At 40.8% G+C, this 16619-nt stretch overlaps 1 protein-coding gene across 2 annotated transcripts in view; it reads right to left on the reverse strand.

The window, feature by feature from the left end:
• Positions 1–11911, reverse strand: part of snap91a (synaptosome associated protein 91a) — a 140151-nt gene extending 128240 nt beyond the window's left edge. For both annotated transcript variants that reach the window (XM_052024472.1, XM_052024471.1), the window contains exons 1-2: positions 11693–11911; positions 11155–11433 (exon numbers count right to left, since the gene is read on the reverse strand). In XM_052024472.1, coding sequence (XP_051880432.1) covers positions 11155–11284 — 130 coding nt within the window. In that variant the 5' untranslated portion in view covers positions 11285–11433; positions 11693–11911. The remainder of the gene's footprint in view (positions 1–11154; positions 11434–11692) is intronic.
• Between the last annotated feature and the right edge of the window lie 4708 nt (positions 11912–16619).

Here is a 16619-nt window from a genome sequence, read left to right on the forward strand (position 1 = left end):
TGAGAGTTATTGGAAGAAACAGGTCCCTAAATGCATTGGCTCTGTGATGTAATGAATAGTGTACTGACCTTGAGAGAAGTCAAAGGCTGTGAGCTGCAGCCTACCAAAGCTGTGTTCAGCAAGTCTTGGGTAACAATTCCAGTTTTGCCGATGTTATATTAGGTCAGAATTGTGCAAAGGATACAAGTTTTAATCAGTCAAGTAAAATGTTTTCACCCAACTTACAATACAAGTGTACCATGTTAAAATACTGATTATATTTCAAAAAGGATGCTGGCCTCCTGGACAAGTATACTTCTGGGTTTTATCTAGAGGACAAGCAATACATGTCTAAAAAGAAAAACAATTGTCCAACCATGACCCCATCAACAACAATCCAGCTATATTCTTCACAAAAAGGTAACTCCATGGTATACAAAGCTTTTTAAATAGCAAATTAGACTAATGACCTGGAATTTGAAATTGAAGGTTAAAAGACTACATGCCCACTGACTGGAGAACACTGCCAACAAAGATGCAGCAATCTTTGTAACATGAACTTCCCAGGTAAGTGCCTGCCAAGCATCACTTCAATGGAATACTGGTATTCAGCAACAATATTATAAAACTATTTCAGCAGCTAATCATAACATTAAATAGAATCAGATTTATTATCACTGATGTGTCTTGAAATTTGTTGTTTCAAGGCAGTGGTACAGTGCAAGACAAATCACTATAAATTACCAAACAAAAAGTAATAAATAATGTAAAAGAGGAATAATGAGGTGGTGTTCATGGACCGGAAATCTGATGGCAGAGGGGAAGAAGCTGTTCTTAAAACAGTGTTTTTCTACTTTACTCCTGACACATAGGCAGAGACTGAAGACCACAGCACCAGTGGCAAGGACCACAAAGGTATGGTCAAAGGAGGCAGAGGAGCATTTACAGGACTGCTTTGAATCAGTGGACTGGATCATATTCAGGGATTCATCTTCGGATCTGAATGAATATGCCATGGTGTCACCAACTTCAAAATCTGGGTGGATGAGTGTGTGCCGTTGAACATAGAGTTTTCCCAAATCGAAAGCCCTGAATGAACCAGGAGATTCACAGTCTGCTGAGGGCTAGATCTGAAGTGTTCAAGACTGACAATCCAGAACCATACAAGAAGTCCAGGTACAACCTACAGAAGGCCACTGTGACAGCAAAAAGGCAATTCAGTGTGAAGTTAGAGACACAAATCAGCACAACAGCTGTGACAGGGTTTGCATGCCATTACTTCCCACAAGGCAAAACCAAACAGCATAAGTGGCAGTGATGCTTCACTCCCTGATGAGCTCAACACCTTTTACACGTTTTGAAAGGAAGAGTAACACTACACCCACGTGAATCCCCACAGCACCTGGCGACCCTGTGATTTCTTTCTCGGAGGCTGACGTCAGAACATCCTTCAAGAGGGTGAACCCTCGCAAGGTGTCAGGCCCCGGTGAACCTGGCAGGGTACTGAAAATCTGTGCCAACCAACTGGTTGGAGTGTTCAAGGAGATCTTCAACTTCTCACTGCTGCATTCTGAGGTTCCCCTCTGCTTAAAAAGGGCATCAATCATACCAGTGCCCAAGAAAAAACAGGGAAGCTGCCTCAACAACTAATCGCCCAGTAGCACTCACATCTACTGGAATGAAGTGCTTTGAGAGGTTGGTTATGGCTAGAATCAACTCCTGCCTGAGCAAGGACGTGGACCCACTGTAATTTGCCTACCGCCACAACAGATCTACAGCAGATGCAATCTCACTGGCTCTCCACTCTGCTTTGGAGTACCTAGACAACAGTAAAACACAAGTCAGGCTGCTGTTTATCGATTACAACTCAATGTTCAACACCATCATCCCCTCAGTACTAATCAACAAGCTTCAAAAACCTGGGCCTCTGAACCACCCTCTGCAACTGGATCCTCAACTTCCTTTTTCAGGAGACCACAGTCAGTGCAGATCAGTGGTAACAGCTCCTCCTCACTGAGGATCAACACAGGCACACCTCAAAGAGGTGTGTTTAGCCCACTGCTCTACCCTCATGACTGTGTGGCTAGGTACAGCTCAAACACCATCTATAAATTTGCCGATGATACCACTGTTGTTGGCAGAATCTCAGATGGGTTGAGGAGGCATACAGAAGTAAGATCAATCGGCTGGTTGAGTGGTGTCACAATGACAACCTCGCTCTCAACATCAGCAAGACCAAGGAATTGATTGTGGACTTCAGAAAGGGGAAGTTGAGAGAACACATACCAGTCTTCATTCAGGGGGTCAGCAGTTTCAAGTTCCTGGGCACCAACATATCAGAGGATCTATCCTGGGCCCAACACATTGATGCAATCACGAAGGCAGCACGCTAGCAGCTCTACTTCCTTAGGAGTTTGATGAGATTTGGTATGTCAAAGACTTGCAAATTTCTACAGATGTAGAGTGGACAGCATTTTGACTGGTTGACTCACCACCTGGCATGAAGGCTCCAATGTGCAGGATCAAAAGAGGCTGCAGAAGGTTGTAGGTTCAGCCCAGCTCCATCATGGGCACAAACCTCCCCACCATGAGGACATCAAGAGATGGAGCCTCAAAGTGGCGGCATCCATCAGTAAGGACCCTCACCATCCGGGACATGCCTCTTCTCATTACTACCATCAGGGAGGAAGTACAGGTGCCTTAAGACCCACAGTCAGAATCTGGTTTATTAACATTGACAGATGTCATGAGATATGTTGTCTTGTGGCAGCAGTACAAAGCCATAAAAATTATTACAAGTTACAAAAACAAATTAGTGCAACCAAGGAAATAAAAAGGTAGTATTCATGGATTCATGTAATGTTCAGAAATCTGATGGAGGAGGGGAAGAAGCCGTTCCCAAAACATTTAGTGTGGGTCTTCAGGCTCCTGTACCTCCCTGATGGTAGTAACATGAAAAGGGCACGTCTCAGGTGGCAAGGTTCCTTAATGATGAGCGCTGCCTTCTTGACGACGTCTTCAATGGCAGGGAAGGTTGTGCACGTGATGGAGCTGGCCGAGTCTCAACCCTCTGCAACCTCTTTCGATCCTGCACGTTGGAGCCTTCTAACTAGGTGATGATGCAACCAGTCAGAATGCTCTCCACTACATGTCTAAAGGAATTCGCAAGAGTCTTTAGTGACATACCAAATCGCTTCAAACTCCTAATGAAGTATAGCTGCTGGCGTGCCTTCTTCGTGATTGCATCAATGTGTTGGGCCCAGGATAGATCCTCTGATATGTTGACACCCAGGAGCTTGAAGCTGCTCACCCTTTCCACCACTGATCCATCAATGAGGACTGGTGTGTTCTCCTGACTTCCCCTTCCTGAAGTCCACAATCAGTTCCTTGGTCTTGCTGATGTTGAGTGAAAGGTTGTCATTGTGACACCACTCAACCTGCTGATCTATCTCACCACTGTTGTTGGCAGAATCTCAGGTGGCAATGCCTCCTCATCACATCTGAGATTCTGCCAACAACAGTGGTGTCATCGGTGAATTTATAGATGGTATTTGAGCTGTGCCTAGTCACACAGTCGTGAGTGTAGAGAGAGTAGAGCAGTGGGACTAAGCACACGTCCTTGAGGTGTGCTTGTGTTGAGTGGCAATGAGGAGGAGATGTTATTACAGACCTGCACTGACTGCGGTCTCCCGATGAGGAAGTCGAGGATCCAGCTGCAGAGGGAGGTACAGACGCCCAGGTTTTGAAACCTGTTGATTAGTACTGAGGGGATAATGGTGTTGAATGCTAAGCTGTAATTGTTAAACAGCAGCCTGATGTATGTATTGCTGTCGTCTTGGTGCTCCAAAGCTGAGTGAAGAACCACTGAGATATACTTCACAAGTTGAATTTTGATGCAATACAGCAAACCAGGTAATAAAATCCAAAAACTTCAATTGAACATTTTAGAGGGCATTACATACCAGAATACACACGATTAAAGCCAGAAGCTAATGTATCAAACTTTAAACCTAAAATCTATTACAATTTCTTCAAATATTTCAAATTACATTGGAGGTCAGTGTTTGTGAAGCATTAATTATGGCTTAAACCCTTAAAATGCTCACACTTCAAACTGGAAAATGTTCCAATGCAGTGAATCAATCCAGTCACTTCTGCAAACATGAAGACAGTTGATAAACATTCCTTGCAGTGAAACTTCCTCAGGGGACTCTCTCAACATCCCTTCTACTATAGTGAAGGTTCATCCTTGCTTAGGCATGATCCAAGGACAATACTCCAGGTGTGGTCTCACCAGAGGCCTTTGCAATTGCAGCAAGACATCTTTATTCTTAAATCCTTTTTGCACTAGAACCAATACAATGTTTTGCTTTCTTACTTGCCAGCATTTTAACTTCAAGTTATTTGTGTTAAAGGACTCCCATGACCTACTAAACAATCTCTTTTTAAAAAAAACTGCTTTTTGATTTTCTCTCATGGGGGGGGGAGGAAAGAGGGGGTGTGCAAGATGAGATGATCCACAATCATTTTCACGTGATGTCCTCATCCTTTCACATTGCTTGCCCATGGCCCCCGGATACCCCTCTACATCAACTCACACTGCCTCTCAACTTTACGTTAACAGAAAACTTGAATATTACACTTCATCCCTTCACGCACATTAACAAACACGTGGGACCTCCAACACTAGTCATAAGCTCCCAACAAAAATTAACTCATTTATTCCTATCATTTTCTATCCATTAATTAACCCCCAGTCCACACAAGTATATTACCCCAATCCCACATGCTCCAAATTTGGTTAAAAACCCGAATTAGGGGTTAAATGAGGAAAACTGGTGGAGGCAGCAAAACTGTTTGGAAGCTATTGGTGGTAGAGAAAAGCTTGGGGCAAAAGTTGGTGGTAGAGAGGTCACTTAACTACAGGATGATCCTTGAGCACTTGAGGAGGTGTGACCCAGCAAGAAATCACCATTAATTTTTTAAGACCGTACATGGAAAATCAATTGAGCAATGCTGGTGCACCTAAAGAGGAAGATACCAGATGCAAGAGGAAGGAATCCAAATCCAGCACACTAGGTTCTTAGTTATTCCCATAATTAAATTTTTAAACAGTAAATGTCAAGGTGCTTCGATCTCTCTGCATCACCAAACCACAAATCATTGCATTTGCCACAATAGTAGGTTGTATGTTTTGAACCCCCCCCCCCCAAAACAGGGGAAACTCATTTGAATGCCATTAAAGTAACAAGATTAAGTAGTTTGTGAAGTTCAATAATGTGCAAAGTCTATTCAAACTGGAAGAGTATTTTAGATTATAGATTGTTACCTGAACAAATAACAATCTGCATATGCAAACATCAATGTGCAAGACACTAAAACTAATGCTCTGGGAATGTTGACAAGAACACAAAAGAGGAATAGTATGCCACCAGACCCCTCAAACCAGTTCCAACATTCAATATCATGATAATCTCAACTCCTCTTCTATGCCACTTCCCCCATGACCCTAAATTCCTGATTTTTCCCAAATATTTATCTATTTCCACCTTAAATATATCTAATGATCTGGCCTCCAGCACTCTGAGATGCACTACCCTCAGAAGAAAGGTCTACGTCCTTCAGCTTTAAGTGACCAGCCCCTTATTTTGTAGCTGTATCCCCTTGTTCGTGACACAGTAAACATCTCATCTACCCTGTCAAGCCCCCTCAGACCCAGCTATGATCCAACAAGCAAGTGCAATACTAAACAATACAGGGTAAACAATGTTTCACAAATTGAAACTGCTATAAGCAGGAAAATTAAAATGTTAAATGAGGGGGAAAGAAGGTACTCCAGTATGAGTACACATTTAAAATAAAAACTGGAGAACTAAAATTACCAGGTCTAGAGAAACTTAATATTTAATTTAGTAATTTTAAATTCAAAAATGAGGCCTATTAGTATGCAATCCCATCAGGTATTTTATACATCACAAAATACATGTCTATTAGTAAAGAATAATGTTAATTCAGTTTTAACTTTTAAAATCTCATGCTGGTATATGAGCAGTGCAAGTAGAATAATCCTTTATTTTAAATCTTCTAATATTTACACTGAAATACATCGTTAGAACTTTTGTCATTCCACACTTTTTGTTCACGTGGGAAAACAAATGAGAGTTGTAATTTAAACCATTTAATAAATGTTGTAAAACAAACTCAAGCTAACAGACTGCAGCTCTTAATGCAAGTACAAATTGAATTCAAGTTAACTTCTCTCACACAGATAGTCTCCAGCCCAATTTTTATGTAACATTCCACACATTATTAAACTAAGCATTTCTAATGTGTGCAAGCTTTACATACATCACTACACAATCTGCGCTCAGCAAAATGGAATATTTATTGGGGCATAAGCAAAAGGACAATTTATTGTGGCTGCTTGAATATTCGTCCTTGTTGGCTTTTGTTTAAGTGCTACGAAACCTCCAGATGCAAAAATACCAGAGTCATAATGGTAGTAAAAGTCATAACAACAAGTGGTCTTAATCTTTAAAATACAAACACAACACTCATTTCGGGGATGACATTTAACAAAAATTCACATTTTTGTTTGACTAGCAAATTTATTTAGAGCAAAAATTTTAAAACGGTCAAATCACAAATTCATAAATCTCTGATCATGTACAAAAAAGGCGCTTACAAACCTACAAAAATGTTGGTTGCAATCTTATCTTAACATTACTCAGTACAGACATTTAAAAATATCACCCTTTCCCCCAGAACATCACTGCAAAAAGAAAATCAAAAAACAGATCAGATTTGCAGAATACTTCTATAACAAGGCATGTTGAGTGGGGAAAAAATCAATTTGCAATGTCAGAGATCTGCTAGTAGACAGATTACTTGCAACATCCTTATTGCAGAATTGTTTGCAATGAGTCAATACAAAGGGTCACATTTTGCACTCAATGGTGAAGAAGTTTTAGTTCCCTTTGAGAAAAGCTGGTCAATGTTTTTGCAGGACCTGGAGGAATCAACTTTTCCAACACAGTTGTGCACCTTCCATAAGGTGGTCTGGTAGCCAGCAACAGAACTGGCACCCAGAATTCTCAGACAAAAGTAGGATGTAAAACTAAAGAAAGAAAATCAGTTAAATTATTACAAGGAAAGCAAAATGAACATCACAAGAAAAAGAACATGGAAGCCTCAAGCCAGTAATGAAGAGAAGCATCTGACTGATGTGGCTGGCTGGTTGTACCCCTACCAGAATCACAGTTATCATCTCCCCCCCACACATACTTAACTTGTCTAGATATGAGACAAGGATGAGAATGTACAAGACATGTTTAGTAGGTTTTCAGATGACACTAAAATAGGTGATATCATAGACAGTTAAAGTTATCAAGAATTACAGTGAGATCTTGATCAGCTGGGTAAGTGAGCCAAGGAATGCCAAATTGAGTTTAATTCAGACAAGTGCAAAGTGTTGCATTTTGGAAAGTCAAATCAAGGTAGGCCTTTCACAGTAAATGGTAGGGCCCCAAAGAAATGTTGTAAAACAGAGGGACCTTGGAGTTCAGGTACACAGTTCCCTGAAAGTGGATTCACAGGTAGTGAAAGTGGCTTTTGGCACACTAGCCTTCATCAGTCAGGGCATTGAGTATGGAAGTTGGTAGCTTCTGTTGCAGTTGTACAAGACACTAGCTATGCCACACTTGAGTATTGTGTTCAGTTTTGGTCATGCTGCTATGGGAATGATGTTATTAAACTGAAAAAAGTGCAGAAAAGATTTACAAGGATGTTGCCAACACGAGGGACTGAGTTTATAGGGAGAGGTTGGACGGGCTAGGTCTTTCATCCTTGGACTGTAGGAGACTGAGGGGTGATCTTATAGAATGAACAGGGTGAATGAACATAGTATTCCCCCCCCCCCCCCCCCCCAAGGCTGGAGGATCAATAACTAGAGGGCATAGACTTAATAGGAACTTGAGGGGCAACTGTTTCCAAACAAAAAAAAGTGATATGTATATGGAATGAGCTGCCAGAGGAAGTGGTTGCAGCAGGTACAACAACTTTTAAAGACTGTTAGATAGACACATGGATAGGAAAGGTTTAGAAGGAAATGGGCCAAACACAGGCAAATGGGACTAGCCTGGATGGGCATTCTGGTTAGCATGGACCAGATGGACTGAAGGGCCCTTTTCTGTGCAGTCTGATTCTATATAGAGGATCTCCTTCATTGGTCTCTCTCATCCTGGAGTCCAGCAATGTGATCTCAGGCAGCAACTGGGCCTGTAGTAGCACAGTGAGCAGGCCCAACCCCTAAAATACCCCAGACTGCTGCAAAAGCCAGGGGCAAGGCTTGTGTCTATCAATCAAGAGATTGCAAAAACTATCAAAATTGAAGGAACTAAATGAAAATTAAGGATTAAGATGATAAAATGAATTCGATTAAAACAAAATTAAAAGCTTTAAAGTTTAAAAAAAAACTCACCTCCTCCTTGGCCTCCACCTTTGCCCTATAACATCCATTGAAATCAATGGAGTATCATTGATTTCTGATCCTTCTCTGGTCAATGCCCCAGGGTACAGTATTACCAGGGCATTCCAACAACACTTAGCTCCACCAATGAACCCTCCTCAACTTTGAGTTTCACAATGCCCAGAACTCGCTTCAACTTTGATCATTCAAATTAGCCAGCAAAAACTAGCACAAAAATTTCTATTGTCCAAAAATTCATCTGAGGAAATGCATTCCACATCAAGGTTTTGCAGGGCAAGAGAATTTAAGGTCATCTAATTTAACATTAAAAAAAGTTACTCAGATGAATAAGATCCAACTTTTTCAATTAATTACCACCTGCAAAAATTTGAAGTTCACAATAAATTGATTTCTGTTAATTTTATTTGCAAAGACCTCTACAGCTTTGGAAAATCAGGATATCTGACAACCAAATTTCTATCACGTTCTTCCTATGACTCGAAGGGCTTCTCCTAGAGTGCCTCTTCCCTCCCACATCACAATATGTACTAATAGATTAATTGGTTACTGAAAAAGTCTAGATGGGGGTACAGGAAAAATCAAGAGGGAGTTGATCAAGTGAGAATCAGTTATAGAGAAATAAGTGTGGGAACAGATCTGAGCCAGCATAGACTTGGTGGGCCAAATGGCTGCCTTCTACATCACAATAGAAGATAATGAAAAACTGGAGCAAAAAACTACTGGAAGAAATCAGGTGTCAAGCAGCATCTGAGAGGCAGTGGGATGGTCAACATTTCGGGTCAAGATTCTGTGTCTGTCGCCGCTATCCCTTTGCCTCCACAGACACTAGTAGACCCACTGAGTTCGTCCAGCAGTTTGGTTTTTGCTCCAGATTCCAGCATCTACAGAATCATGCATCTCAAAAAACAAAAAAACTGCACATACACAGTCAGGTGTTTCTGACAGCCTTTGTATCACCACAAATTCAGATCCAAGGTGCCACAAAAGAAACTTCAGGAATGCAGAAACAGACATGGGTCATTACTTCATTTCAGCACATTCTGCCATATTTCTGGATTAAAGGGCCCTAGACAGGGAAAATAAAAGTTGTGGACAAGCATCAGCCACATCTTTGATATCAATGCAGGCTGGATGGCTGCATGGCTACCTCAAGCATATTTAGTTTACACATTCTTAAATGGCCCGATAACACTCCTTTTTATCAGATTGAGAAGGCAAATAGTAGATCTAAAATCATATTAAATTGCCAATGAATGATGAAATTCTATGATTTGTGGGCTCTCTAAGCTTTTAAAAATAGTGGCTGATGAGAAAATTGAGTTTTAAAAGAAGTGATTTTTTAAAAACTGTAATTCCTAATACACTACAGATTTGTGTGCATGTCATTACTGGAGGATGATAAACTAGGAAAATTTAGTTTTCACTATTTACAACTTTAATTAGTAGTGGATTTTAAAAGCAAGTTATCCATATATCATATATTGCTGAATGTCGACATTGCATAATTATTTCAAATCAATATAAACAATTGTTGGAAGTTCATCATCACTTCTTCCTCCAGTCAAATGTAGCTACTGGTTAGTCTTTTGTGTTAGAAAATGGTAGTAATACTCCAGAACTATTATTTAAGATTTGTTGTTTCAATACAAGCTTCACTGTATTAGTGGAATAATTTACACAGTAATATTCCAGTCAAAAAGTATTTAAATAGCAATGCCCAGAAAGATTAGCAATGCAGAAAGAGGAGTGGGGGCAGGGTAGGAAGGATCACTGCCACATCAGAATCATTGATGCTCAGTAAACTGCACCATTCAGACCCTAGCCTATAGCTGTAGGTTTTAAGAAATCGTTTTGAATCCGCCCCTAATCCTCCCCTCTGAAAAGTGCTGATATGTCTAAATATTTATATAGTTCTTTATCCTGCAACCCGTACTAAATCGGGCATTAAAGCTTATTTCAATGCTATTTTCGGAGAAACTAGATAATTGAAATTTCTCTCAAATGTGTGTTCTTCATGCGCTCACAAAATACGCGAGTAAACTAAAGGGCTGTAGGCCAAATTCTGCTTTCTTAGATATGACGAACACATTTACCTGCAATAGCATCCTTTGCTCAGCATATCAAATTTAAAAAAATACGCATTCTTTCATTTGCAATGTTTAAAAAATTAAACAGAGTCCCTTAACAATTCTGCTAGTAAAATATTTATTATACTTCTGGCAGCCGTGCTACATCATCGCCGCCGTTGCCTTCTGTTTCGAGAGCAATGAATGCAACCCTCTTTCCCACCCTAAGCGATAGACTCCATTGCAACCAACAGCAATACCGGGGGGGGGGGGGGGGGGGGGGGGGTGGTGGTGAAGGAAGATAGATGAGAGAATGGAGAAATAGCAAAGAGCCAGGAATACTTGGGATAAATAGAGGAACCAGCAAACAGCATCCATAAATAGGAGCGAAATTAGAGAAACGTGTTAACGTAATTAACTGCAAAAGAGACTAGAAGCAGCAACTACATGCTAGCATTTTTTTTAAAACTGCATATTATTAATAAGATCCATATTTTTAAAACAAACTGAATATATTGACATGCACCGCCTGCGAGTAATGTGGATATAGAATAAAGGACAACTGCGAGGTTGGGGGGGGGGGGGGCGATCAGAACAAGATAAGGCGGCGAAGTCTCTTACAGTCCAGGTGCTTCTTCTTGGGTCCCATCACCTCGTGGGTCGTCGCTTTGCAGACGGCTCTGGCCACGGCGGAGCCGGTGACACTGTACTGGGCCGCCGCGATACGGTCCGTGATGGTCTGGCCCGACATTTTCTCTGCGATTTTTAATCTTCTTCCTTTCCCTCCCCTCTCACTCAGCAGTTAATAATTTATGTGCGTGTAAAAAAAAGGGGGGGGGGAGGTGGATGTCACTGGAGAACCAAACCAAACAGGAAAAAAGAGAAGAGCAAATAAAAACCCTGGAGAGAAAAGGAGAGATGGAAAAATAAAATCAGCCGCTGGTCGCCTGTCAGAAAATCCCCAGCCCGGAGCGGGAGAGCGGCGGCGTGTGGTCGGCCGGGGGAGGGGGCGCTGCCGCACACACCTGGGGGCGGCCGAGCGGGGGAGGGGAGGGGAGGGGGCAGCGCTCTGGGCTCAGGCGAGCGGCAGCCGTCGTGAGGACACGGGGAGGGGCGAGTTTCACCACGCCGACATTTAACGGGCGGCGGCTTCAATTACCGGTTGCTTTACCGCCGCCTCCTCTTCCTCCCCCCGATCTAACGGCCGCTCACTCAGCGGGGCGGGGCCAGGCTGCCGACGGCGCCCCCGCGTCCCCTCGCCTCGTCCAGCCGCGGTAAAATAAAATCCAAGCCCTCACCGCCACCCCCCCCCCTCCCGCCGTCGGTCTGAGGAGGATATTTTAGATAAAATGGCGATCGGTTCGGGGGTTTAATCAGATTTCTCTCCCTCTCCCCCTCCCCTCGCTCAGCTGACACGTCATTAAAGCCCCCCTCCAGTTTAAAGGGGAGGGTGCCCCTCCATCGCCGCCACCCGATCAGCTGGTTTGCCGACACAAATTACACCTGTGTGTAGGACTGGCGAGGAGGGGGTGAATGGTATTCATATTGTCCTAATATTGATCCTTTCACCCCCTTCTCCCGTTGTCAAACTGTGCAACTATAATAAAATAATCACACGTTCTTCCCTTTCCCCAAAGCCCATGAGAGCTTACGTTCACTGCTTCCAATTTTGAAGGTTGCGCTGTCCTGTTCCGTTGTTTTTTCCACTGATGTTTCACTGCATGCTTACACTTGGCAATCCGAGATGATTGCATTCAGGTTAATTTGTGCTTTTTTGTAACCCCTGATTATTTATTTACGTTTTTAGCATGATTGTGATACACTGCATTGTTTCAAAGTCTTTATATAAACAATTGAAATGGATGAATGCATGGTTTACAGATATTTGTATCTTTTTTTGTTTATGTTTGGTGTGTTTATTGCACAATATGTATGTATCCCTGAGAAGCTGGTGGTGAGTCGTTTCCTTGATCCATTGCACTCCTGGTGAAGATACATCCCTGTGATGCTGAGCAGAGAGTTCCAGGACTTGCACCTAACATCAACGAAGGAATGGAAAGATATTTCCAAGTCAGAATGGTGTGTGATTTGGGAAGAATCTTGTAGGGGGTGGTGTTCCCATACATCTTTTGGCATAGTCCTTCTGTAAGATGGAGGTTGCAGGTTTGGAACTGCTGTTGGAGTAGTGCTGATGAGCAACTGTGGTGTATTTTATATTTGGTACAAACTGCAGCTACCATGTGCCAGTACTAAAGGGAGTGAATGTTTAGAATGACAAAACAATTGGATAAACTATCACCATGTCCTGTCATTGCATTCAGATTGCAGGTTCGATTTATCACCCAAACCTCTGAATTGACAAACCCAGCTATGTGGTTTTAGTGAAGTTTACACAAAAGATAAATACCAACATCTGATTATCTGCTCTATCTTTACGCCCACTCCTACATGTTTAACCATGTACTCCTTGTAAAGAACAATGTTAAGAAAATGTACTACAATTACACAAGCATAAAAACAAGAATATGGGAAAATCAAATGATATGCATGATTCTTAAACGCTAACTGAATTCTTGTTAGTTTGTAATAATTATCTTATTGAGATAAAGTTGCATACTAAAAACAAAAATATGAATCATTTCTTTATCATGCCCCTTGGTTCCTCCACGTCCTCTAGTATCTTCAACAGCTGAGTTTTTGACTTAACGATGAGGCATCTTCTCATCACACATGGGCATTCTTGCTGTGCCATTATTATTAGAATTGAAGATGACATAAAAGGACTTGTGACAATGTCCCACAAATATCAATAAGATCTTCTCATATCCATCTACCAAGTTATATATATTTCCATTAACTGAAACAATGCCAAGTCTGCAAGCTAATTTCTGGAATATCCTGAACTAGGCATGAGCTATCCTCAAACTGCAGACAGAATAAAAGTATCCATGAAGTCTGTCTCGTGTTGCAGTCACAGGCCTTGGGCAGTGTGGCACAGCCTCACTTCAGCATGCTCCCTCTTGACAATGGACTTGGGTACAGTGGATGTTTGAGACCTTCTAAGTAGTCTATTTCTCCTCTTCCCCTGGTGGAATGTCAGGTAATCCTCATACCCATGCTGACTCCACAGTTGAGGTCTGCAGATTGCACCTGTCACAACATCTCCGGGTGGTTGCATCAAAGGTTCTGGCTACTGTGTTGTCTTGAGGAAGCAAATTCTGCAGTGCTGTGACCATGTAGAGAGTACCTGGTATCCTCTGCCATTTCCTTTCTCCATGGCCGTCCACAGTTCCCCAAGTGCCTGGTGTTCCTATTCTAGTGAAGATGTATAAACTGCTGACATTTGTTGATTTAAGAATCTTTGATAAATCTACAGCTGCAATTCAGGATCAGGTAATTTTTTTTTGCATAGACAGAGCATTCCCATACTGGCAATGGAATAACATGGGACAAACATGAAAGCTCTGTGGTTGAATTACCCTCTACGGGGACAGTGACTTGCAAACACATTGGCAAATAGGCAAAGACACTATCACTAACCCCAGGGTTGTTCTTAGTGTGATCTGGTTTGCATTTGTACAAACTTAAGGATTGATTTTCACCCAAAATGCACGATGGATGGGGAGGGGAGTGTAGAGTCTGATTTTCAGTATTGTATAAATTGGAAGAGTAAGTTACTATTATTTTCTTTTTTATCTATGTATAGGGGCTTGGAATGTTGCACAAAGTGACCACATGAGGATCCACAATTGATTTGGCTCAGGTTTACTGCCTTGTTAGACAAAGTAGAAAAGAGTAAAATAGCTGATCTTGTAATTGTCCTCATTCACACAACAATGTTATAGATTCCAAAACTATATTCTGTATAGTGACAACAACTCAAATAAGTTAATATAAATGACAATCAGAAATATCAGTAAATTTTATTTCAATATTCATTATTTTAAATTTCCTCCATAATTTCATTCATTTTTTCCCCAGATTTTGCTCACTAATTATGGTGATGTGCTGTAGGGCTCTGCTCAAACAATCATTGCTATATTAATCTCAAGGGCTCTTTTACACCTCCAGTATGTTCTTTAATCTGCTCATACATATTTTTGTACTTGTGTAAAAAAAACTTTCTTTGTCTCCCTCTAGACTTCGTTTAACTACACATATCACCTATCTCATTTTCTTGAGGACTCTAGGGTGTATATTGGGTGTTTTACTCTAAAAATAGTTATTGAGCAAAAAATTATTTATATTAAACTGAAAAACTTTGACACAGAGCCACAAAATAAGGAAGAAAATTATGTTGTTAAGGGCAATTATACATAGTTGACTTTTGCCATTATAAACAAAAATAACTCCTTCATTGTAACTTCAGTAATGTTGAACAACAGTTAAAATTTCTAAATGTTTAATTAATTGTTATTAGGGAAAGCTTAGGCAAAATTCTTCAGTAATAAGACATGAATTCACATCTGTCATCACCCAGAGTTTATTCCTTGAACCCATTGTGTCTATCTATTTGTTTGCTGTACATCATGCTCCAAAACAAGATGTACATGGTACAATACATTTAATGTGGAAGGTCATCCTGTACTTTCCTTACCTACCACAGAGGTGTTGCTCTCTCCTTTGAGTGCTCAAAAATCAGTACAATACTCCAGATGAAGTTCTAACCAAGATTTTTCCTCCACTTTGTACTCTCTCTTGAGATGGCAAACAATATTACATTAAACTTCGTAACATTTTTTTAGGTGTGTCCAACTTCCACTGATTTTTGCATGGATGCAAATACTTCAGCAAGGAACAAAAAAGCTGACTATAAAACCTTCTGTGCTTATGTAAAAATTAAAAGATGAACAAGGGAATATGTAGACCCATTATGGACAGAGACAGGAAACTTATACTAGGGAATAAGGAAATAGCAGATGAATTAAATAAATACTATTTATCTGGCTTCATGGAAAACACAAACATCTCCCAGAAATATTGGAGAACCATAGGTCCAGTGCAAAGTAGGAAATAAAAGAAATGTATTAATAAAAAATATAACTGAAAAGGTTGATAAGCCTGAAAACTGATAAATCCCAAGGAAACTACGATTGACATCCTAGTGTTTATAAATTGGTGTTTACAGAGATAATAGATGTTCTGGTTATGATCTTCAAAAATTCTATAAATTCTGGAATTGCTCCTGTAGATTGGAGGGTTGCAAATGTGGTCTCACTGGTTAGTAAAGCAGGCAGAGAGAAGCAGGGAACTACTGACCTATTGGGAGGAAAAATGCTGCAATCTATATTGAAGGATGTGATATCAAAACTTAGAAAATATTAATATGATTGAGCAGTATCAATATGAATTTATAAAAAGGAAATCATATTTGCCGAATTTCTTGGAATTATTTGAGGATGCATGTAATAATGTATGAAATGAGGAGACATTTCGGAGGTTGGTGTTTCTTTGGAATTCCTGACTGTTATGTACCAGCAACAATAGAAACACAATGAGCCATGTATAAGTGTTAGAAACTATTTTATTAATAACTACTTGTGATAACAAGAAAAGTAAAAACATTAGATATTAAACATTAACCCCAAAACTAAACTCAAAGTGTGTGTGTGGCAAATTCCCAAACCCCAAGTCTAGGAATAGTTCTCAAAGTTCAGTTCAGCAAGTCATAAGATGAAATGTGAGCAAAGGCTTTTTGCAAAACCACCGTTGACTGAAGAGAAAATGTAGAGAGAATGTAGAGAGAAATTACGAAATCCACATGTTCCACAATGAAACCCATACAACACCTCAATCTCTGATGATCTCCACTGCTTTGTTTCGAAGTATCTGCCACCCCAAAGGCATTTGATACGTGGCCACCCACAGAAATACCTGCTTTCCAGCACATGTTAATGACAAAGTGGACTCCACTTGATTGCTCCAAAAATCCATACATGAATTGTAGTGACAGACACAGCTATTGTTCTTCATCCATCGATACAGAAACCAGCAGTCATTCCCCCCTCTATCTCTCTATCTCTCTCTCTCTCTCTCTCGCTGTGCAACACAGCCAGCATGCTGTTATAGTCTTGCCGTCTTGTAGA

Source organism: Pristis pectinata, chromosome 10 (genome assembly GCF_009764475.1).
Source record: "Pristis pectinata isolate sPriPec2 chromosome 10, sPriPec2.1.pri, whole genome shotgun sequence".
Classification (NCBI taxonomy): domain Eukaryota; kingdom Metazoa; phylum Chordata; class Chondrichthyes; order Rhinopristiformes; family Pristidae; genus Pristis; species Pristis pectinata.